The following is a 25,896-nucleotide window of genomic DNA, read 5'->3' as shown; positions in this document are numbered from 1 at the left end:
ATACGATTATTTCATTTAATTAACATTCACTACTCCTCTGTTTTATACTCTTCAACCTTTCTAATCAACTTACCCACCAATTTCTAAAAATACCTCTATTTCAAAAGCAACTTAGCTCCACGATAATATCAAACCTCGTATAATTAAAGCTCGAACGAGGATTAACCTAAAACCGGTACCGATCCTTCCACTCTCACCATCAGCGAAACACTGTTCCTATTACCATAGATAAGGATCGTTCAGGGCCATTAGGTAATTAAACCATAAAGCAACCTTTGTTCACGCCCTCGAACGCGAGAGCACGTGTACAAAAGTTTCGAATAATCGATTAGAATGTATACGAGGGAAACACCAACCTGCTGAGCGCGCATCAGTTGTTGTTGCTGAAGAAGCTTCGCGTGTTGATGTTGGTCCACCTGATTCTGCGGCACTTGTTGAGGATGGTTACGAGCTCCCGGAGCACCTGCAGGCTGAGGAACACCACCCGCGGCAGCGGCTCTTTGTTTCAGACTTTGTTGAGTGAAGTTGATCGTCTGAGACTGGGAGACAGAACAGTACGTGTCGTTTTGACCACCTGGTCCTGACTGATTTTGGCTCTGTTGTTGGTTGAAGTACATGCCCTGTTGAGCGGCCACTGATACACCGGGTTTCAGGTCTCCTGTGAACTGCATGTGCTGACCCGCGGACACCTGTAATCAAAAAAACAGATACTTAGGTTAGTGTTAACGAATTTTTGGATTATTAGATTTTTTATTTTCTATGTACCTATAATAGGAAAATAAGAAATAAAAGATTTAGTCATGAAAATAATCGTTCGATAAATAAAAGATCAAGATTCGAATCTGTAACTGGTTAATCTAGCAATGTGTATCCTGAACTTTCTGTCTCGACAGAGAACCAGAGATCATTACGAGGGCACGACAAAAGCTAGTTTTATCGTCGCACACGATGATTTCGCCTGTTTCGCGTGATCCACGATCGAAGATAGATCAGATCGATCGGTGCTTTTCATCGGTATACCGGTACGACGAAGAACAAGCTCGCCACAGGTGGGCTGGAATTTGATTTCTTGGAAAAAATCGGTGGACAAGTGGCGACTATTGTCCTGTCGTCGCTTGTATCGTGGCCAATGATACAAAATGGCTACCGTTCTTCAATAACTCATCCACCGAGCGGCGAAGGGTAAAAGGATCGAGGAGGAGGTAGACTAAGGCACGATCAAGACTTGTATGGCTTCGATGACTCTTGACCCCGACAATCGAGTCGCGGTAATCTAGTTCGATTTTATACCTCTCCTCGTCAAATTTCATGATTTATATAAAATATAAACGATCCTCTATATTATACTGTATGGACGTTTAAAAAAGAAATTCAATTTGTATTCTGTTTTGTATTGTTATCACAAACGGTCAGCGGAATTCTACTGCGAAGCACAAAGGAAGGACATTTCTGTTTGGCCTCGAACCACTTATTGGTCGTCTTTGCCAATCCTTTGTTCGTACGCATCGTATGGAGATTGGCCTGATCTTGTACTTCGTCAGTACTTTATTATAGCGTGCGACTTATGACCGACGCGACGTGGCTGTGCCTAAGTGTCACAAGGTCTTCGGCACGTGCATAATCGAGCCAAGCCTCCATGCTTTTGCTATAGATACGAAATTTTCAATTTCCAACTGGGTCTAAATATAATACCATCTGAACTAACTACGTATCATTTCAAAGGGTCGTAAATCATTAATGTTGAATGATTATTTCTAGGTCACTTTTGATTCTCAAAAGCAAAGTCACCATCGAAAGATAACGCGTTCTTTTTATTTCTCATTAATATCTGAAAAGCAGTGATCGTTACATGGTGCGAACGATCGTAGTAAACAGTCTCTATCACTGATACGTAATTATCTAACATCGTTGGTGCAACAATAAGCGACTTTCGGAAGTAACTCGATAACGCAATGATCTATGATGGCTGCGGTGGCCACGACTATCGATACGCGTGTCTTGCCACGTTTTCAAGGCATACTTATGTATGTCATTTGTTTTCATCCGGTTATATTTTTAAATACTGCTAGACTCTGTGGCAAGGCGATAAGGGTTTCCGTCAAGTAATCAAATCTTAAATTACAAAATTAAAAAATATTTGTTTTCCTTTGTCAAATCTGACCCTGTTATATTGTACAGTTAAACTTTAGATATCAGTCAACAGTGTCCTCTGTTTAGCTAACATGTTAAACAGACACGCGTAATCGGGTGTACAGAAACCGTGTTCCTGTGATTCGTTCGTTGGACAGGAAAATATTTGTGTATCAAAAGATCGCCGAGCTAGCTGACCAACCTGCTGAATTCTGCACGGTCACGGTACTATTTCACCGAGACAATGGCGCACCCTTTCGCATTCTCCGCGAATAATCTTCATTACGGCAATTAGCGCCGCCTGACGCTCGCAGACCTTCCTCTTAGGCTTCGTTTTGCAAGTAGAACGACTCGTTCCGCGCACCGACCGCTATTATATCACGTCCCACGGACTTTCAGGAATAACAGCATCGCTTTACATAACAAATCTTTGTTGTTAACTACACGGAAATTAGACGCGGCGCGTAATTAAGGTACCGGAAGTTAAATCGAGCTGAAAATTTTCCAAAATATTCCTTTCTCTTTAATTATTCGATGATAGCTAATTTACGGGATCGGTCGGCAGTGACCCCCGTGGTATTCGACGCTTTAAATCTTCCCAAGTTCCTGCGAACTCGACCATCTCCATGGCAGTGAACACGGTTAAAACCACGAGCACGTAAGCCGTAGGTACACAATCTCGAGCAGAAAGGAGCGGGTAAAGTTACGCGTTTGCAAGGGCCAGGTAAAGCGACAACACCGATGGCTTTTAGTTATGACGCCAACGGGGAAAGCCAGTCGGGCCCAGGTCGCGCATAATTAGCCTAAATCATGACGGGCCGTCCCGCTGGGAACTCCTGGACGCGACGTCTGCATAGCACGTGTCTTGTTATCTCCTGCTCACGAGGACAGAGGAGTTTCGGCGAGCCCACGAGTGTCCTAGGCTTTCCTGAACGAACCCTGAAACCTACCCCGTTCAGACGAGAATACTAATATGGAGAATCCTGAAACACGATTCTAACACCATCTACGGATCTCCGAAGACGTTCGTTTTATTATCGCGCAGGTGGACCTCCTCTTCCCTCCATTGTTCGTACGAGAAATAAATAAAAGTGCTATTCGCTTTAGACTTTTAATCATTCCAGCGTGGTTGTCGAAGCTGGCGAACGAGCGAAACGGACAAAAGCGAAGAATATTTTTTTAGCCACACGCTCGACGAACGATTTTCATGAATCGGGTATTCCAGGGACTTCCAATCACGCCTCGACGCAATCGAGCACCGTTAATGACGCTGCTGGCATTAACGATCGACGTGTATACCTCGAACGATTCGAGGATGCAGCTTAACGAACGACTCGTATCATCGATCGTTCGTGGTTGTCGCATAAAACGCGCGTATCGATACGTGTGTGTTTCGCATAATCACCGTCTTCGCTACTATGTAGCCGGCAGAACGGATTAACAAACCAGTTACCAGCGATATTCAGCGTAGGTTATACAGAGTATAGTTATCGCGTCAGGTACTAATTATTAATTACACGAACGGATAGCGCCGTCTCATGTAATTAATAATATCCGTTTCAGGTTGTGATTGCGAGTGACTGCGCGGCGCGTTATCGATCTGAGAAAAGCCACGTATATATGTATACGAAGAGAACCAGCGAAAATCTACCCGCTCGATTCGTGTTCGTGTTTCAAAGCAACGAATTTGCATCGTCGCTTGTGCTTCGCTTAATCTTTAGCTACCATCGTGGGGTGTTGATTCAACGATAGCCAGGTTGATGGTCAAAAATGTAATTGCATTAGAAATAGAAATTGATTCTATTCGCGCTAATTAAATAGCAAAATTTCCGAAGAATCTAATTTTCAATGATATTTTCAATGATTCGGAACGATTATTAGGTCGTCACTGGTAGCAAAGCGGTACGGATGAAAGCGTGGCTAATTCGCGTATAAAGCCTTCGTCATCAGCCGTGTTGCACGGAAGCGTGAGCGAGTAGCAAGCGAGGAATCGCGTTGCGGCTAATATCGCGATGCCGTAATCGCTAATCATAGCGCTGGCGAGTCCGCTCGTTCCGCTGGCGAGCGGGTAAGCGTTCTCGTACGAGTGTCTCTCCCACACGTCGAAGGATATGAAAGCTAGGAAAGTCGTGGGTTCTGGGCTTCTGGTGTTCGATCGTTGCCGAGGCAACAACGAGCCGAGATGGGAATAGAGACGGTGAAAAAGGCTGGAAAGCCGGAAAACGTGGGCGGGATTGGGGTTAGCCGAGGAGATGGGATTGGGAGTACCAGCTGAAAAGTGGAATGGAAATACAAAGCTCGTTTGAAGCATCTGATGAATGGCTTGAAAGACGGTAGAATTTGATACGTGGAGTCGAAGGTTCCCAGGGTCAGTTGCTTGTTCACTGAGTACTTTCTTGATTGCGACCAGAAGATTCTTCCATTTCGCTGATCCATTGTGTATTTCCACAGACACACACAGAGGGTCATATAAAAATATAATATAATAATTGACGAATGAAATTTTGAATAGAATTAGAAAATAGAGTTAGAAATAAAAAGAAACAAAATTGCACGATCCTGCGTGCATATTCCTCGCTCCCCGAACTAGCGTGCATAAGCTTCAGAAGCATCTTCTCCTCGCGGCAACACGCTCGAAAATACATGGACGAATGCACGCTAGCTCGAGCCGAGCGACCTTCGGATAGACACCTCGCGAAGAATCCCAGCTCGTTCCGAGGAGGAATCCAAAGTGCATCGAGCGTGTACCAAGAAGAGTAAAGGAGATAGCAATTGCGTGGCAGGAAGAGGTGTATATCGTTCAAGACCAAGGAGAACGAGAAAGGAGAGGATTCGAGAGGGAGAAAGAAGGACGAAAACGAAGCGGAGGATTCTTTCGGACGGTGACCTCCACCCTCGTCCCCACCCTGCAGCATGCCACTCGGTACACATTCAACCTGGCGATGCTACCACCGACAACGACCCACACACCTGTTAAGGCAATTTGTATTAGCTACATTATTTCTTGCTGCAATTCTGAATTCGAAACTTTTCAAATCCGATTCATTAAGATCTTGAGACTTATCAACGCGTGACATCCAATGTGTTCATAGAATTCTTCCGAAGCGTGAAAGCCTATTTAAATTTACCCCGTGTAAATATAACTGGGGGAAAAAAAAGCGAACATATCGTTAATCCGACGAGGAAAATTCGACGGTCATTGGTGTTTCTATCCTCGAAGAATAATGGCCGAAAATGGCCGTTGGATAACGGATAGGAAACTACGAACAGCGTGCTTGTAAGGAATAATCCGGTCGAAAAGTTAACGCCATAGAACAATGGTGCGTTTCGAGTCGCTGTTCTGTCTCGTGTAATCCCTCTCCCGGCACAGAGTACGCAGAAACAGGGAGAAAGAAACGTGAAATGGCGACTAAAGGATCTCCGATGCGACCGGAAAGCTGGACTGGCTGCTTCAACAACCTTGTTCTCCTTTATACCTCCTCCTATTAACTGTACAAATATGAGCAACGCGTTATTAACTTTACGCGAACAATCTCTGAAACGAAGATCTTAATCCTGGTAAACGATTAAGCGAAGAAGAAGCTGACTCGTTCGAAGGTATCTCAATTTGAACTTCCTTGCCTGCTACGCGAACAGATTACTCGTGTTCAATTTAAATTTCCGTAGGTAGTTTCTCCGGAAGATGAGATAGCATGCTTGCTTTAAGGAAACGAGCGAATATGTGAATGATCGAGTCGGTGAAAGAATCTGAGAGTACGGAGAAGGAATATTTCATTAATACACTGATCACTAATTAGGAACGATACGAATTTCATTTAATAAAATTAAATCGAGCAATTAGTGTTCCCAAACATGACGACGAATTATCGGCTCCTGTAAAATCGGCTAGACACGGTTCTATCGGAGAAACTGGTTAGAGGATCACAGGTAAGCATGCATCGCGTTGTCGAGAATAATGGCGGGAATAAAACGAGGGAAGAAGAAGCTGGATGGAAGGAACGTGAACGCAGCGGAGGTGAAGCTCGTCGGGGAACCATGGAATCGTTATTTCTCGCGCCTAACCGGTCATCCACATTCTGCTTACAGCACTTACACGTACATACATCTCGAGCACTCCGTCTCGACAAATAGAATTTCGCAAACGCATCTTTGCGAACATTTTTATTCATTTTTCTTCTAAAATCGGACATTTTTTGTAGACTGACAATATGATCGATCAAAGGCTATCCTTTAAGTATAAGGAACAGGAAAAATTTAGAAGAATGTTTGTATCTTATATTCTGGATGATAATTTTCATTAGATGCATTGTGATTACAGAGCGTGTTTCAAAGAATTCACGCGTGTTTTACTTTCTATTGCATCGGTAGAACAGCCCGTTACATTTTCCCTTGTATGTTGAACAGGTCCCCTATTTTACTCTCTGCAGTATGAACATGTTACCTTTCACACTGTGAACACTGGAATGCTCTTCCACGAATCAAATTATAAACCGCATTTCAGCTTCCACATTTCCCGCACGCGGTCGTAATCCTCCTATGGCCGAAAACTTTTTTCTCATTTTCTCTTCTGCCGTTACATTCATTTTCTTTTCATTATCTTTTGCATTACTTCCTTGTAGAATACATTTTTATAACATATACTACGAATGGTTTCGAAATTATTAAATTTTTAATTTAACAGTTTGAATACCTAATTAAGCTTTGGAATGTTATTTAATCGTTTGATTTGTAATTAATCGAAATAAATTGCCTGCTACTCGTTTCGTTGATTCGAGAAAATAAAATCTCTACAAACGATTGAATCCTGTCCCGTTACCCTTTTCCTTGTCTCGTTTTCGTCCTTCGTACTTGAAATCGCCCTTCGAGGCGGGCCGAAGCACAGATCACCGCAGTAGAATAGCCCGACACAAGGAGAGCCGCTTTTCAGTAGTATAGCCGTAGCTATTGTCAGACACGACAGCTTTTCTCCTAACCGAGCTGCTCGATAAGCCGGATCGAATCTGTTCGGCTAACCGATCGGAATCACCAGTGAAACGGTCCCACTTTATTCCAGGTTTATAAACTGAAATGGCATTTACGGTCAGAAGAAATCTCGAAGGAACGCAATGATCAACGAAAAGACATTCTCGGGATAAATTTTCAGACGACAACGAAGTCGATGTTTCATATTAAATTAGACTTCTACGGAGCATTTCTGTTTTGTTAAACAAAGTACTGAACGTAGACAGAGAGAGCCGTGTAAGCCAAATTTTAAGAGAAGGATATAAAGAGGATATCTTCCGGAACACGCGAGGGTGTGGTCACGTGACTGTAACGGTGACAGGGTTGGATAAAACGAAGAGGGTTGCCAACGAAATTCCGTGAAGAATTCGAAGACCTCACGCGACCCGCACCTATGCTTGGTCCCCGCCATCCTAACTTAACATTCGTTTTCTTTCCTTCGAAAACTCTTCGACAAACGTATGTTTTCCCTTCTATACTATTCACCAAGCAAGTAATCCTGCACTCCTGTATTTTAGCCTCCCTTCTTCTACTTTTCCCTTTCCATTCTAAACCGTTCCACAGCCAAGTTCCTGTGTTCCCGTCGGTTCCCCCTTGCTTCGTCGTAAGTATACATTCCCTTCGTTCTCGTCGCCACTCGAAGAGAACGTTCGGATCGGCCGGAGGCCGGTCGATTCGAGGAACTGGCGTCGTGAAACAGTCGCGTAAGTGGCGAGAACCAACAGGCGAACGTTCGCATCGACGTTCCCGATATAACCTCTTGAATACGTCGGAGAAATCAGCCGAACGTTGATAAATTTATACTCGAGATAGACCCGACCGACTCTGGGTTAATGCAATCGCCCCGGCTCTCTGATCTTCTAATAATCACTACGCTATTGATCTCGCCTTCTAAGGCTCGTGTTCATCGACGCGTCTTTGTTAGACGACGCCGAAAAAAGTCGAAAAATTTATAGAGAAATAAATAGCCGAACCTTCTATGTATTTTTTATTTTTTCATTTAATATCGTCGCGCGTGCAATATATAAATAGAAATTCCAGGCGCGACGATAACGTTTAAAAGAAATTCAACGTGCTTCGTATGGATATTCGATAAATAGGAAACAAGATTTGATGCTTTCGAAGTCGTCGACAGATTTACATCGTGGTTTTCGCTTCGATTTTTAGTCGCGCTCGTTATCGTGCATCAGCCTCGCGTTACACTACTGCCGTGCGAGTAGGCGAAGCGACGAAATTCTCCACGCCGCTGGAGAAGCGATAATTTTAATTTCACTGTGCTCGGTCTCCTCGTTGCATCTGCGCATCGCGGAGAGAACGAGAGCAACGACCAGAGGGACGAAGAGGAGGGACGCATTATGCATTTACGTGCCGGCAAGAATGCGATTCATCGAGGTAGCGCAGGCGCCACCGGCGACCAGCGACAAGCAAACGCGTTGCTGTTTTAAGTAACTAATTATCACGCGGTGCGACGCGATTCAAAAAAACACCGACGCAAAATCGACTAGCAGGAAATACACGAGTAACTGACTAGGTGACGAGATTATCAACAAAAATCATGAATATCATTTCTTTTTTAAATAATAAAAATGAAGAGAAAATGATATTTCTAGGTTTGTTAGAAATTAACATAGACGCGTTCAGATTAATTTTCGAACGAAAAGCCATCGAATTTCAACGAAACATCGTTGCTCGAGTTCAACGAATCTCCGCAGCGTTTTCCCTTCCCATGGTGCGTCCACGAAGGAGGTAAAAATATCGAGGGAAGCAGCCGCTTAAAGTACCCAACCGAGGCTTAAAACGTTGAAACATTAAGCACCGTGTGCACCGTGGACCCACAAGCCCAGCACAAGTGTTCTATTATTATGATTCACACTGCGCACCATCGCCGTGTTAAATGGCTACACTCGTGAACCCTTACAGCGGTCAATTAGTCGCCGTGCATTAACCGGCTCACGTTGTCCGGCACTTTCGAGCGGAAGGTAATTAAGCTGATTACCAGCAGGAATCTTTCGCGTATACTCGTCGCTTTCAGCGTTCCATCGTTCGGGCTACGCTTCCTGTACGCAGAAACGAGCGCAATATTTCTGAACACCAGGAAGACGTCTCACCGGCGAATTAGCATGTCTCGAATTCAACGGTGAACCAGATGTGCTTGGAAACTAATTAACAAAACGGTTAATGCCCGATTGCAATTTGCATCTGCTTCATTTTCTATGAAGTTCCAGCACGTTTGTTAGCGGTGATAGAAATATTTTATCAGATTTGTTAAGTATATACTAGGATATCGCTGTATAACACGTTAGCTGCAATAAAATCAACTTTGATAGATTCGTTCATGTATCTTATGCTTTCAAACCACGCACTACGATCAAATCAAGTGAAACATGTATTTAATAATGTAGTATATCAATATAACACGCGATACAGTAACACGCCACACATAATAACATTAATCAAGTTGAAACTTTTAATACGCGCAATCTTACTCTGCGATAAAGTTATTTCAGTAACCGATCTCGTAATTACTTGCATTCCCTAGGAAAACCAACAAACGCCGAACGAAAATGAGAAATTATATCAGTGGAAACGTGGAAATAGGAACGATTAATTTTCTATTCGAAACTTTCACCTTGATACCGTAAAGTTTATCTTCTCATTAATTTCACTAATTATTTGTTTACAGAAATTTTGAAACACACCGATGAACCGCGGGATTGTTACATTTACAAGTGTCAATGAAACGACACGCGCGAGATAATCGATTGGTATTCATAGCCGAATCGTTTACATACATACTCGTCGTATAGCGGTCAACAGCCTCTCTTACGGAGATGGATAGGGGAGGAGGGTTGGTGGAAAATTTTCGGCGTCGAGTGTCCAAACAGGCGTCGCCGGTGCAATTGAACGCGTGGCTAATGACTCGTGGAAAGGGTGAGCAAGAATCTAGCGAAGCGAAGAGGTTGGGTTACACGGTGAAAGGGAAACGCTTGAATACGGTTCAAGCGGGGGTTGCGCGTAAGCTGGGCGCGGAGAAGTTCAGTCAAGGGGGTGACAAGCGTAATATTCACGGTAAGGGACACTCTACCGGTAGCCAGAAGCAGAAGCTTTGCACACGGCTTCCTGGTCGATACTTGCCGCGTTGCAATCGGTTAACTGCCTTCTATATGCTGGCTGCACAGCAACCGGTGTACGGATATCGCGTAACCCGATGATTAGCAGCCCCGACGAGCAGGTAACATCGACGCGCGAAAGGGCCCATTGCTTCTGATCCTCAACGGACACGCTGCTACCAAACCAGAAGGGGAAAGAGAGAGAGAGAGAGAGAGAGAGAGAGAGAAAGGCGCGCGCACATGTGTAAATCGATCGACCGTACTCGAACCTGGACATACCCTTTGAATTTCGAAGCGGCGTCTCGCGCGATTAATCAGTCGCAAGGTTGATCTTGTGGCGCGGAGAGGCAAGCAACGACGTGGCTCAGAATCGGGGCAATTGGGGCTAGTATTACGCGATATTTTTGGATATGGTTTGACCATCAAACACACCCAGAAAATGTTAGGAACATGCTGCGTGCCATTATATTCTAATTCCTACGAGCAACGTCGAAGCACAGTTAATGAGTGACACACCGGTGATCACATTTTAGCTAAACAATGTTTCGACGGTCGCAGCGAACGTATTAAGGCGATTATCCAGACTAAGGTACACTTTGTTAAAAATTCCATGGTTTTCTACCATGCGAGCCATGAATCGCACCCTTTGAAGAGAGGCTCCGATCATCAGATTTCCGAGCAACGGTACTTCAGCAAATTGAATCACCCACGACGAAAGGGATCGACACCTCTTTTCATGCCGCGGAACAAACGGATATTAATCGAAGTACTTTTCACCGGTGTCCGAGGTGACCATTGTAAACACTTCGGCAATTTTCCCAAACGATGCTTCGATAAAATTTTGTACTCGATAGCGAGGTTCTCTTTCACAGGGAACCGACGTTAATATCGTAAAGGATCTTCGCGATAAGCACCGGATTCGATGGTAATTTAATTTTTAAATTCGACGAAAATTCGCGAAAGTTGCACCGTTTTAATTAGAACGTTCTCAGGCGAGCCGCGTTTAAATTTCCGCGCGGCGAACATCTATTTACGTCCTTTCCCCTACCACTTTACGAAACAGTTAATTAAATTTAATTATGCTATCTGGATAACGTACCAGCAGACACGTTGTTCAAGTGTATTGGAAACACGCTCGAGTTTTCTATCTCGAAACTGAGAGGGGAAAATGAGCAGACGATGAGATCTGTAATGTGCCGCGCGAATCGGCTAATAAGCTTCCCTCCTATCAGATTATGAAACGTTCGTAACACGTTTTCAGTTATACTGATTAAAAAATTGCTCAAAACATTTCAGGATATATTTTTCTAACGAAACTTGTACCAAGAAATAAATCAGTCAATTGAAATTCTAATCAATTTGAAAAATGACACAAGATGATATCAAAGTATTAGATAGAAGTTATAACAATGATAACATAGGTCACATAATCAAATTGCGTGAAATTCGTGTCAATTACCTCTGGAATAATTCGATCCAAAATTATCAAGTGGGCATTTAAAAATTAACCTCGTGGTTGGTATCGATCGGCCCGCGGCGAGCTACGATCGAAACGACGACGGTGGCAAGAAAAGGGAGGACTCGGTTACCAATTAAACGATGAAATTCACCGCGGCTACTCGAGCCGGTGGCACTTTGATGCCGCGAAACGTGTACGATCGCGAACGAATTAAAAGCGTTGCTCTCGTAAAGCTCGCGCTGCATTACGTCGTTTAATGTAACCTGTGTCTGCCAGCTATTTTCTCTGTGACTTGAAGCTTCCACCTTCCTGCGTCTCCTCCTCTTTTATTTTTCACCTTTCTTCGTTTCCGTGTAGTCAACGCTCCCTTCCTTCGCGGTACGCTCCTTCTTTTCTCTTTTTCGCCATACACTCCCTCGAGTTTCCCTTTGAACCCCCTTTTATACGGCCGCACGCACACGCGAAAATAAGTGTTTACGGCAGAGGGTGGTCGTTCGCGACTGCGTTGATCGATACCGTGTTAAACAGTCATTCTCTTCGCGGCTAGTTGTTAAAAAAAAACAAAGAGGTGTTAGAAAAAAACAAAAAATGAATAATAGTTTTAATCGTATCGCGACAGGATAAAAGGTACCGCGTCAAAAATCAATCCCCGTTCGCTCGTATCATCGTCAATTATAATATTTCAGGGAGGCGCGATCGAGCTGTCGTTCTTTGCGGGCGTGTCGACGATAACGTTCATCGTTATCGAAAAGCCCGATCGATACGCTCGTTCGGCCGAGAATCTCGGTCTCGTTCTCGCTTACTCGCTGCGAGACGAAAGCGGCTAACGGGGATGGGTCGAGCGACGCGGAAAGAATTTAAGGGTGGTTTTGCGTGGAGTCTGCTAGCTAACCCTTTGAAGAATTCCAAGGTGCGCGGCGCGAGAAACAAACGCGAGTCGAACCGGCGGCGAAACTGCAGAAAGATCTAATGAAATTGCGAGAAGTAAAAGAAAAAAGTAAACGAAAAATTGTAGGGGTAAGAGAGAGAGATGGGGAGAAATGCTGCAGAACGAAGGGGGTAGGAAGAAGGAAAGTGAAAAGGGGGTTCGAGAGGAAAGGGATACGAAGAGTGGCTGCTGGCTGTGGCTCTCCGATATCGATTTCCGATAGCGGCATTTAGTGCTCTGTATATTCTGTCTACTCTCATACGTGGATGATATGAGGACGTATGGGTATAGGTAGCCGCGATGAGAGCCTCTATGATAGCAGAGAACCACCGATGACGGTGGCTCTACTACCTCTACCTATTTCGGACGAACGAAGGTGACGGAAAGAGAGAACACGTTTTTTTGATGCTTCGACAGAGTTTGACGTTTCGATACTTTGCCAGGGCTCTGCGTACAGGCCAGACTGATCGGTTGAAAGGCAAATGTCGGCCGACCGATGACCGGTCACTGCAAAGGGTTGCAGACGTGATCAAACGTCGCTTTGAAAATTTCTTCACTTCCCGTGATATTTTTTAAATATAACTTTTATTTTATAACGAAAACGACGAAAGTTACGATTTTTATATTAAAATTTGCTCATCAAAGAATATCATTTCCCATCCCCGAAGTTTCGGAATCAAATGGAATAATCCTTTGCTAAGTTGGAGCAAACAACAAAAAGCAGCGTGTGATTAAAGAGTACCACGATGAATCAACGATCCAAGTAGCGACGCTAAATGCTGCACTCTCTTCGAACGCGTTGTACCCAGGGTCCATTTGCATCGGTGGCCAAGCTTTCCGCGACGAGAACGATGCTCTCTCGCATCGTCGAGTGGGTTCACCGCGCGACCAAGGCATAATTAGTCGGCACAATGGCGAAGAAGCCAGTAAACTCGTCATTAATCACATCCTCGGCTTCCCCGAGAAGACCTCACCCATCTCCTCGTTCCTGCCGGTACAGCCAGCCGCGTATTAATTATCGTTGGCGCTGCTCTTTGTTTACTACCGTCTAACGGCTTCGTTGCCCTTACGGGAAACCAGAGATCCTTTCCTTTACGAGAAGAAAAGGGTCGTCGTACTTTGGACGATAATCTTTCGCGCATTGTGAATCAAAGTGGATCACGATTCAGGCGAATTACTTTCAATCTTTTGTTTAGAATCATATTCTAACCGACGTACAGTTGGGTGTAACGTAGGGCAGGGATAAAAGGAGGATCCTCCCCCCATTTGCTTTTTATATCGAGAAAAGGTAATATAAAAATATTTCTACAACCGACGTCATTCTGAACGCTCGTATGACCTCGGCCCTGGTATTTCCCTGTCTCCCACTCAGCCACCCTCTAAACTGTCTTAACAGATGGGTAAACTTGTTCCAGTTTCGACGTCTGTCATCTCCAACGCAACAATGAACCTGAATTATATTTCTACTAGCTTCATCAGTTCGTTACTTTGAATTAGAGTAGAGTAATTTTCAATCAAGTTCACATTATCGATCGATAATAAGCGAACCGAAACTCTAGTCACGATGACCATCAAGATTTAGGAAATTGCACGGTCAACGTATCCTAAATAGCTCCGGCATTCCGAACTTTTCCGAATAAAAGAATCAATCCCACGATTTATGTAACCGGAATTTGAATTCGAGGCTTTTTCGTTCGCCGGACGAGCGGTTCAATCAATTGAACCATTCTGCCCGCCTATTCTTTCCCCCAATTTCCAGCGCAGAAATGTCTGTAGTCTACAAAACACGTGGTACGTAACATCAGAAAATCGATCGGACGAAAATTGTCCTTGGACGCTTCGAGCATTCTGCACGATTGCATACGTAACATTTTGACCATACTTGGAGAAATTCAACCTGATTCTCGGCGCCCGCAACCTAGCCTTTAATATAGGCATTTATGAGAAAATGGTAAGAAAGGATCTAACCGCTATCCGTATTCTTTAAATAAGGCAAATGGTGGCAAATTCCTTCCGCTACTTTTATCCTTAACCCGAAGGAAGTCTTCGTTGCAGCTGAATGTACTTAGATGGTACGTTAATGGTATGGTTGTGTATAAATGTACCTTAACGCAAATGAACCGATACGGCAAGAAAGCGTCTGAATTCCTCCGGCTGCCCTCTTAATCCCCGACTGCGGATGAACGCTGCGGATCGCAGCAGGATCAGAGCTCTTCTCGCTCTGCGAAGGAGTTTCAGAAAATCGATCGGCCTCTCCGTTCTACCGTGCGTTGCTCCGTCGAACCGGTTTAAAGCAGTTCGACGCAGGGTGGTTTTACTAATTGGTGCTGAGCATCGATTACCCGACCACCTTTCCCCCTTACCCACCCTTCGAGCCTGCTTCGCCGATGCAACGTGTTTCCTCGTTCCCCCTTCAATTTCTCAGCCATATTCGAAGACTCCGACGGTTCTAAAACACGGCCCTCCGCTACCTTGCTGTTATACGCCGTCACTGTACCCGGTCTTTGCTTATCTCAGGGCTGCCAGTATTTATTCGACAGGATTGAATTGTTTTCTTATTAGGGTCAATCGCTTAGATCGCTGATGCAAGCGATCGACACGACGCTGGATTAGCGCTACTTAATTTCTTCTATAAAATAAAAAAACCTTCGGGATATCGGATTTGGCCTATTCAAAGAGGTCGCGTGAATGCGCGCGCATCACGGTTACACGCGGAACGGTGTATCCTTGCAAAGTTTCATTCGCTGGTCAACGTTCTTCCATCGGTAGCCGTCGAGTCGGATATCGACCAGCCTGCAGGATGAGAGGCGAGCGATTTAATCCTTCCAAGAGAGCACAGGAAACGCGAACGGCTATCGGCTCGATTCTCGCGCGAAAAGCGGATTGCCTTCCGTGAAATAGTCGAGCGACGCGAATGAAAAAGTCGCTGGATCTCTCGCTTTTTAAGCAAATAGATGAATTTATTTTTGAACGGGCGCGATCGAGGTCGCCTTTGATCCCCTCGCCTCGACCTTACCTGGCACACTTAATTCCGATGAAAAACGAAAATTTTTAAATTAACATCAGTTTGCATTTATTTGCTAATTAATGTAGGTTTTAATGAAATTAACAGAAGAGAAAATTGATCAGTTTGGAAGTGCAGCTGTTTAGGAGGCTCGATGAGGAGGACCGAGTTTGCTTCTGAAAAGTAGACAGGTAACTTGGTTAACGACCATCCTTAACGGTAATCGATAAGCGACGTTATCGCGACTACGGATCCCGGGTCATCCGAAAGCCTTGGAGACGATCGATCCTATCTCCTCTCTCTTCGTCTCTCTCTTTGGTTACGGCAAAAGGAATACACTGATAATCTCGAAGGTGCATAACGAACGGGAACGTAGAAACTTATCGATTCTGCAGCTATGGGGCGGTATCGATGGATTCTATGACCGTCGAACGGTATCGAGGCAACGAACCTTGCTAGCTAGTCTCCAATTCTAAACGTACCGTTCAAAATAATTGGAGGATCCTACACTCGAGTTACTTTATCTTTCGGTAATGTAATTAGTTACGCAACTTCTTCGTTGTATCCTTCGGTTCGTTATAATAAAATCGTTCACCTATTTCATCGATTAACGTCTATTTAATTGATTAATCTTATTCAATTAAAAAAACAGAGAAAAATCCTTGTGTCGGTTTCGTTTAAAGTTTCTCAAGGTTCACTAGAGGAAGGTGAAAACTCTAAGGTTAACCTCGAAGAGCTTTCCAAGGTAGGGTGTAAACGAGGGTGAGATATTAGTCCTTCGAGTCCCTCGAAATTACAAGCGAGAAGGCCGAGTGTAGAACATCTCGACCCAGCCAGGAAGATCGTTTTTTCTCGCCAAGATTTGTGTCAGCCAGCAGCCAGTAGCTTCCTCGGCCGTTATCTGGGGCTTGGAAGCAACCGTTTCGATATCCACATTCTACACATCTACACGTGAACCACACACCCTCGCTGTATCCTGCACACTCGAGAACCAGAACGCGTACACCCACGCGGCGAGGAAGCTTGTTACAGATAGAAAGGAGAGAGGGAGTAAGCAGAGCCTTCTCCCTGAGTGGTACCATCATCGAGCTACCGGCAAGAACGAGGACCAAACCGCGAAGAAAGTCGATACCTTCGACGAGATCACACCTCCGTAAAGCTTCATCCACTACCCACTACTTTTTCTTCCCATCCACTTTCTCGTCTGACAATCCTTCGACTCGTATCCCTTCGATTCGTTCGCCCAATTCGCTTCACGCTACTTCCGCGGAGGGGTAAATGAGAATTCAGATTAGAAAAGCACTTCTCCCCCAAAGTGATTCTGTATATTCGATGGCCGATCGAATGTTTTATTCACGTCCAGCGGTTTCAATGTAAACGAGCCACTATTCACCATGATAATCAGTGAAATTATGGGTAGCCTTGATTTAAGGGTTGACATTTCGATGCCGAGACACCAATTTAAATGACTCGTTTGGGATCGATATCTGAGGAGACTTAACGCATCTAACAACGTTACGAGTTAATGAGATTGTAAATTAAAGCCAGGCAATATCGACACGCTCGATAGCGTCTAGACGAGGAATAACATCATGATTTAACATAGTAGTCTGCGTCTTCTGTATCAAATTCTATTTCAAGTACTTCGTATTTCGTCTTGTACGACGTATTGAACACCGAAAGGGTTAACCATGCTGTTATTTTGATTTATGCAGACTGACGCAGTCTCTCGTTTATTAAACGGACACGACTTGCAGTGCTTCTTGATTGGTGAAGAATTTCTAGAGACAGTTGGGAGGGAAGATGGTGACTGCTCGAACCGACGTGGCCGTCTTTTTCTCTCGTTTTTCAGCCCCTAGGTGAACCATAAGTCCGCTCGTATCGCGTCATGTTGCATTAGAGAGGCGACGAGGTGGCACGCCGTCCTCGGGGCTTCTTCCATTTCACGTCCTGGCATCCCTCGACGACCCGTTTCCAACCCCCATCAGCCTTCGAATTGCCGTCTTTCCATCCTCTCTCGCTTTCTCCCTCACTCTTATCCCCTTTTTCACCCTGTTCCTGGCTCGATATGCATGTCCTTCGTTCTACTTCTGTAACCGCGTTTCGCTCTGGTTCGCTCGAAGGCCTCTCGCACCGCCAACGAACCCACCACCCCCTATTTTTTATCCTTAAACGTCCGCTCGGTATTTCCGCTCATCGATTTCCTTTTTCTATTTTTTTCCTTCGCTCTCTTTTCCTACATTTATTCTGATATTTCGTCGGTTGTACTCGCTGCCTTTTTTCTCCTCTTCTATTAGGAAACGATTCTTGCGGACAATAGAGAGAATTACAGGGGTCGTTCAACTTTTGTAACCCATTTTATTTGCGTGTCGGAATAAGGGAAACGTTGAATTTCATGAAATTTACACATGTTACCAATTATAGCTTCTAATTTAGAATCATACCCCAGATACTCAGCAATAATAGATCAATCACTCTACAGATACATAGACAATTCTAGAAATTGTTCCCATCGACGAAAGACAGTAATATAGAGGAGAAACGCGTGAAGAGATACTCAGAATCTTAACGTTCACTCGGAGGGTGCTGTTGATCATGGGGGTGGTGTTGCTAGTTACGCTGCTGGTTATATTAGAGAGCAGAGAATCGTGCATCCTTGGGAAAAGGGGTGTAGCGGGACGGAAGAGTAAAGAATTATACTACGTGCCTGGTGTGTCAAGTCGCGAGGGTGGTTTATGGAGGGGTAGTAGACGCGAGCCCGGCGTAAGGGGGTTATACTCGCCACTGGTGGCAGGCTGCTCTTCGCGTTGGAACTCGTTAATGGCCGCTATCCTTTGAATACGTTCCGAACGATTGTTCAAAGACGCGCATTTTAGACATATATATACTAAAAAGAAAGAAGGTAGAATCATTATATTCTTTGTTTCGAGCCCTTATTTCTCTCGACATTTCCATCGCAGCTTCGATAAATAATAATGCGATTAAAATTTAAACGATTCTTAATTATTTTTCTATGAGTCCAAATTTAAATTTTTAACCACCGCACCGGTCTTATCGCATAAAAACCGAGCCGCTGTTCTAACATCACAAAGGGAAGCAGAAAAATAGCGTGTCGTCGAAAACCGAAACGGAACAATGAGCAGCCGAGAACGCGTGGAACGTAATAAAAGGAGAAGTAAAAACCAAACTTAAAAAGCTATTACTCGTATAGCCCGTGTTCCTCAAAGACAGCTTCGGGATTGGTGTCAAGTGCCGGGACAAATATTTACAGGCTACGCTTGCCCTAACCTTTGGACCTTTTAAATCACAGCTACGAAGGACGTCACCTCGCTGAGGAACAAAGATTCCTCGACACCGAGCTTTAACTTCTTTTCCAAACAACTTGCGCCACCGTTTTGCAGAGGAAATGGAGAATGTATTTTTAATGAGGCATTTTTAATGAGACTCGAGTACGTGTATACCTAAAAATACACGAATTCTTATCTATTTAGATATCATCAAAATATGTTCGGACTAACAAAAAGGTGAACGTGCCATCATTGTGCCCAATCGAAAATTGTCTACCACTGAAATGCGAATGATATTCCGTTTAGAGGAGAAAACATGTATTGTAAATGGAAACAATGGAAAAAGAATACGCGGCGACACGAAGGGCAATGAACATGGATGGTGAATTTTTTGACGAGCATCAAAAACCAGACGTACCTGGCATGGTGCATTTAAAAGCGTGTTTCTAGGTACAGAAATCCTGCTTCTGTTTCCTGACAAAAACAATGTACAGTTTTCCATTTGCAAAATAAAAAGAGAAAATGTATTTTAGAATTCGATTATTGTTAACCTAACCCTCAACTCCCTATTGCATCATCATAAACCTTAACAAGAAAGAAAGCATCAACTTTTTTACTCATCATCGTCCCTTAAATTTGGACCAATTTTACACCCAATTTTCCTCTGTCCAAGTAAACGTACGTCGTTCCTCGGAATAATGAAAAAGTTGCCGTGGTTTCATCAAAATAAACCTAGATGTCGGAACCCCTATCCCCTGGAAAAATAGCAAAGTTTCGACGTAAAATTTCGTAACGACTTCAAAGCTTCTCCAGAAAAGCTGGGTAGCCGGATATATCAGGGATGACATAACGACTCGAGCCATTTTTCCGTAACGAACGTGTTGACGTAGCTGTTGCAAACGATCTCGAGGAGTCACGATGAAACTTTTCGACCGGCAACTTCGATAATCGAGCTGCTTCGACATCGATCGCTGTATTCACCAGAGGTATTACGGTTTTGGTTTTAACGTCGGCTTAATCTCGACAACCACCACGGAAAATTGGATTAGCTTTGATACCGCGACCGATTCCTCGCGAGACTTTCATTGATCAAAGGACGATAGGATTTTTCGATACACATGTTCGATCATCCGATCACGATAGGATACGTGCATTATCTTTGAACCTTGCAAATATATCGAGAACATAATTTTAGATGGTTTTTATTACAAAAACTAATCAAATATTTTGAAATTGCCAATTTATTTGCGGAGGAAATGGCAAAGAAATGGGTAAATGCAAAGTGGAATCCGCGGTGATTCGATATGCGATGACGATGCCTCGACTCGATTAAACTTTTATCACCGCGATAGGGTGCCAAGAGAGAATTCTGATCGAGGAAGCTCATTGCAGCGACTCGACCCTACTCGAAAGAGTGTCCTCATTTAGCTAATGCTCTCGAGATCGTGAGAATTACCTTTTGATAGATTCGCGATTGTCCTGTGGGAGCAGACGACGGTAGCAAGCTTGAATCACGAGCTAAGATAGTTCCTGAATAACTTCGTGTCCTTCGCCTACTTTCGTCGAGATTCTATGTTAAAGAATACCACCTGGTGTAACAAGGGATGAAATAATTTTCAACTATTGCGTTCAATCTCAACAAACCCTGTCTCAACAATTTATACTACCCACTCTTACCGCCACTCATCTTTGCCGAAAAGTAAATCTGAAAGGCTTCCCATCCCCTCTCGTGTTTCGCATCCCTTTAGTTTCACGCTGGGTCCACTCAAACGTTGCTTTTTACCCACCCTTTACTTACAACCAAACGTTCGTATCAAAAATGCACTCGAATCCGTGCATTTCACTTCTTTTTTTCCTCGGCAAGACGACAGACAGAGAGGAGAGGCTGGTAAATAGGGGGGTGAATCTTTAGCATTCAGGTAAGCAGGAATGAAAAGCGAAGCGAAACGCGAGCGGGGAATATTCGAGGGGGGTAATAAAAGGCGAAGAAACAGTGGGCGGACCGGGAACGAGAGGGTGGTTAAAGAGGATGCGGCGATGAAGACGGTAAAGCGGATAAACGTCCTGCGTGGCGACGCTCACGTGTGCCACGCTGTGCACATAACGCACGACGCCGACGCCGACGCCAACGTCGACTGCTGCAATGCGGCGATGTCGGCATTTTAATTGAAAACGCCGCCTCCTCAGTCGCGATACCGGCTCTATACGTCTCCTTTCCCCGCAGCTAACCACTTCTCGCTTCTTCGCTCATCCATTCGTGGTTTATTAATGAACGTTAATGTCGTAGGTACGCGGCACGTTCCTTTTAATTGCGTCCCTAAATTATTCACCGTCAACGATGCTGTGTTGGGGGTCCATCTTTTGGTCACCTCTTCCCCTTTCCCTTTGTTTCTCCTCGACTTTCTATCGAGAGCGCAACGAACTGGACTCGCGTTTCAAAGAGAATTCAACGCAAGCTTTCTCGATGCATTTCTAATGTTTCTATCAATTAAAATCCGCTCGCTATCGGGTAGGGAGCTATTAATAATTAATAATCCACGAGAGGGAGCATGAAATGGCGAGGAAGCGTCGCGTTTCAGAGACAGAGCGAAAGGTTACTTTTGGAAATGAACGAACCAGCTTCAGTCGCGAGTAGAAACGGTCTTGCGGACCGGCAGACGAGATGGAACGGCGTGAACGGACCAACGAGCAGAGAGAACGAACGAGAGAGGCCGGACGCAAAGGGAGACGCATTGTTTACAGTAATGAAGGCGTAAATAAGTGATGAGCCGCGCGACGCATCGATCTCGTCAGGGCTACGGCTACGTTTGATACGGTACTGCTGCTCTTCGGGGTAGCCACCCCCGTTGTCAGCCACCCTCGAATTGCGCACAGACGTCGGCCGGCTCTTTTCCCGCCTACGCTTCCCCTCTCCTTCTCTCTTTCCTCTTCTCTTTCGGTTTAATAACCTTTTTCCTGCGGGTATCGCGAACCACGATAAGCGGCTACTGTTTCGCGGATCATCGAAACCGAGACGTTAATTAACAATTAAAAATTTCTCTAACTAACGTATTTTTTTTCGGGGATAAAGATTAACGCGTCTGCCGTTGGGACAATATCAAATTGGGGAATTTGTGAAGGGGAGTTGGTAAAATCTCGTTCGTTCGTTTAATATTTCAGTTAATTCGCGACCGATTGATTAAGAGAAAAAAATTCGCTGCGATAAGGGGAACGAGCGTTATGCAATATCGGCGTGCATACGATAACACGCGATCGACCTTGTCCACGCGTTTCAGAAACAACCGGCGACAAACAGCGTGTCGGGTTTCGCATTAGGCTGCTCGGCGAGTAACCTAATTATTCAAGAAGTGGACTAATTTGAGGGACGAGGATTAATTTCTACGCCTCGAACGAGGAAGAGCGCAATTATGAATCGCGGTGAATCGTTTAGAGCGTGCAATTCCGCTATACTGCTGTATTTTAACCCTTCTGAGCTCCATTTATCATGCAAACCCAATTTATTTTGAAACAACATTCCGAATACTAAAGTCAGCTCCTTAGAAAATGAACCTAAGATTGAAAAACCTATTTTTTAATTTTCACACTGGTATTTGAATCATATTTAACCGACTTTAATCGCAAGGTGTTCAAATAAAAAAACTGAACTTTGAACTAACATAACAGCTAATGCGTGCTAACGAGTGTATCATCGTTTCTACGAAAAATTGCGTTCCCCTTTGAACAGGCTAAACGCAATTACAAATTGTTTATCACACAATCAGTGTGACGTGCGCGATTCTCGCTGATCGCAGGAATTAGCATCGAGCAAGAATCATGACGTTTCGCAATTTCCCGAATCAATTATGAAATTACTTCATCGTATTACCGTTGACGTCATTGAAGCAATAACCGAACGAGGTACAAACGATGTTTAACAAGCCAAATAAAATCCATCGCTTATCTACCTTGGAATATTTCAAGATCGTTAGAATATTGAACGCGTATATTTTCGACGTTGATCATTTCTAGCGATTTATTTTTCGCAAGGAAACAGGTATGTTTTAATTAAGATTTTCAGGATCCAGCTCCTTAAAGTCAATAGTAATTGACGTAATCTCGGTAACGTGCACCCCCTGGCTCTGAACAGCCGGTTAACGTGACGGCCCCAAAGTATTTCGTGTTTCTAAGTGGCTGCTAAGTAGCTTTCATTTTTAATACGAAAGGCTCATGCAACTGGAAGCTAAGATTCACACGCAATTCCCGTGTTCCGGGTTCTCTTTTCTTCAAAATATTTGCTATAGATTACTAATAACTTTCTCTACATTTCGAACCCGATGGAACGATAAACGTAACACCAAGATCTTTCTCTCCAGCTTGGCAACAGGATACCAAAAAATCGGCCGCGAAATCGCGACTCGAGATCGCGACATAAATAATTTATCAACTTCCACTACCTGGCAACAGGGACGAAATCTAAAAACCCTCGGTACCTTTTGAAAATGCGAGAATCTTGCATGGACAAACGAAACGGCGTATGGTGAGTGAAACACGTCTGAAAACACCAGCTCAGCATTGAATCCAGCTTACGTCATCTTTATACGGGAAGACAGGCTTCGATATCATTGGGAGCATCTCGTCGTCGTCGCTCGCCACGCCTAATTATCATCCCTAGTAAGCGGAGCCGAGCTGATAATAGTGTGCGTGAGCGTCCATTGGGCCCCAAGTAACGCACCGTTCTCTCTTCGATCACGACCTCTTTCATCCTCTTCCTCCGCCTCCTCCTCCTCCACCTCCGCCCCATCCTCCACCTCGACAACCTTCTCCTTCTCTCCAATCCTTTGCTTCGTCGTGCACGTTTGCATCGCACGCGTTGCACAATGCGAATGCAATTGCGTGCGCGTGTCGCGAAACCGTTCGATTTCCCTTTTTCGTTTCTGCTCGAGGGTACAGGATGTTTATGTGCACTGGTTCGCGTGTATCGATCTCACTAGAAGGTTCTTTTCGTCCGTTGTTAAGGCAGTGAGAGAATTTATAGTGTTACCACTGCAGTCGCTGCGGGCGACGCGGTGCATACGTGCTCGAAAATTGACTGTTAACCCTTTCGTTACGAACCGGGCAAGTATTATGCACCCTCGATAACGCACTTGTAATTGTCAACATCAAACGCGTATTACCAGCTGATATGCAAATATTGCATGTAATATGTATCTTAGAATATAGGTAACAAAATGGATAACACTCATAATTTGTGTCCGGATCTAGATACAACTGGTTGTTGCATCGCGCAATTTTCTGCCAATCGCATTTTTTCTCTTTTTGCGCGAACGTTTTCAAAGGCACAGTATGAAATTATCGACACCGTTCGACAGTAATGAGTAAATGCATCGCGGAGAAACGACGCTGTGCTAAATTCGTGATTTATAAGTGGAACGGAAGTAGCTATCGCACAAAGCCGTAGCGCGGACCTAATGCACTCGTAAACGAATTTTATTGTCGCGTGGTTGCGCAAACAAGCAGCTAGTGGCTGGCTCGGCGAAAAATAGAGCGATGTGTGCACGTGTGCGTGAATATGCTCGCTATCATCGATACCATGAAATATCGAGCGTCGCGAGCCCGAAGAATATTTCTAGGGCGGGAAATTCAATTTCTGTTCGATCGATCTTCGGGAAATTTATCACGGTCATTACTACGTATGATCGAAAGAGGAAGAACACTGTCCGCTAACGCGTATTTGCCAGTCACTCCGTGTCACACGTCCGGTTGACAGGCGTCGCGTGCAAAGTAACGAACGAAAGATTTTTACAAACCGGTAAGAAGCGAGAGGAGCTTCCGTTCGAAGCGTGTTTACAGCTTGCAGTATCCCTCGTCGGCCAGAAGCCGAGTTATTTGCAGTCGTCGCGCGATTGCACCCGGATCACGACCTGTTTTTGCGCCAAACAGAAGAGAGATCAGAGGCACGGTTAAACGGCGCATCGAGGACGAGATTATCGGATACTTTATGCCGCATTTCATAACTTCATATTCAACGGCAGGATGAATACCGGTTACGGAGAGATTAATCGAGCTAGGAAATCATCTTTGAAAAACACTCGGTTAACACGTGCTCTGCTACGCTTTCAACGATTTCTATCAAGAAACTCGATGTTCGGATCATAAACGCAGAAATAATCTCAAGATGGTCCGACTTTCGTCGAATGCAAGCTCAATGCACCCTGTCTGTTTCCAAGAACCCCATGAACGGTTACTTTGTGTCCCCCGTACAAAAGTTTTATTACCGTGCGAAGGATATGCCGAGAACGCGTCGCGACGCACCGAAAAGGTTCGCGCGGGAACAACCTTTTACAGGCCAGAAATATCCACTCGCAGCTCGGTTTATCGATAATGGCGGCATAATACGAAACGCGTGTAGAACAAGCGGATCTATCTTTAGAGGCGAGCTATCTCGGGCCGAGGAAAGAAACGTACGCGAGATCGAACGAGCAGATGAGAGATCTCGAACTCACCCAGCTCTCTCGCGTCTGCATGCAAGCCTCATCTGCGAACACTCCTAACTACATACCTCCTCTCTATCGTTCGTTCGCTCGTTCCTTCAGCATCGGCTAGTGAAAATGAAAAAAGTCTCAGACATCGTTGAGACCTTACGAAGATGTATCGCGAGGTTTTAGCGCGCCGCGAGTCCCGGTTACTATTTTCGAGAGCAATGTTTATCTGGCCCGGATCAAATATATAGTTATGAGTTCCAGAAGGCAGCCGATAGTTCCTCGAACCGGTCATTATTAGCCGGGGTTCTGTTGAGGACCGACCAAAAATACGCGTACTCGCGCGCGCGCTCCCTAACTCGCCTACCGACGAATTTGGCAATCCGCGAATGCCGGCTGACTGCCAGATTAAAGCTTCGACACGCTGGCACCCATCAACTGTATGCGATTGACACAAGCCCACCCTGGGCTCTAGTAAAATTTTTTATTTCCGAAAGACAGCGTTTCAAACAGCTCGCG

General features: G+C 44.6%; 1 protein-coding gene across 5 annotated transcripts in view; it reads right to left on the bottom strand.

The window, feature by feature from the left end:
* Positions 1 to 25,896, bottom strand: part of LOC114882974 (neurogenic protein mastermind) — a 123,889-nt gene that overhangs the window by 7,822 nt on the left and 90,171 nt on the right. For all 5 annotated transcript variants that reach the window (XM_029200233.2, XM_029200242.2, XM_029200260.2 and 2 more), the window contains exon 3: positions 357 to 689. In XM_029200233.2, the coding sequence (XP_029056066.2) occupies positions 357 to 689 (333 nt within the window). The remainder of the gene's footprint in view (positions 1 to 356; positions 690 to 25,896) is intronic.

This window comes from Osmia bicornis, chromosome 4 (assembly GCF_907164935.1).
Source record: "Osmia bicornis bicornis chromosome 4, iOsmBic2.1, whole genome shotgun sequence".
NCBI classification, from domain to species: Eukaryota; Metazoa; Arthropoda; class Insecta; order Hymenoptera; family Megachilidae; genus Osmia; species Osmia bicornis.
This window is presented reverse-complemented; position numbering and strand designations above follow the sequence as displayed.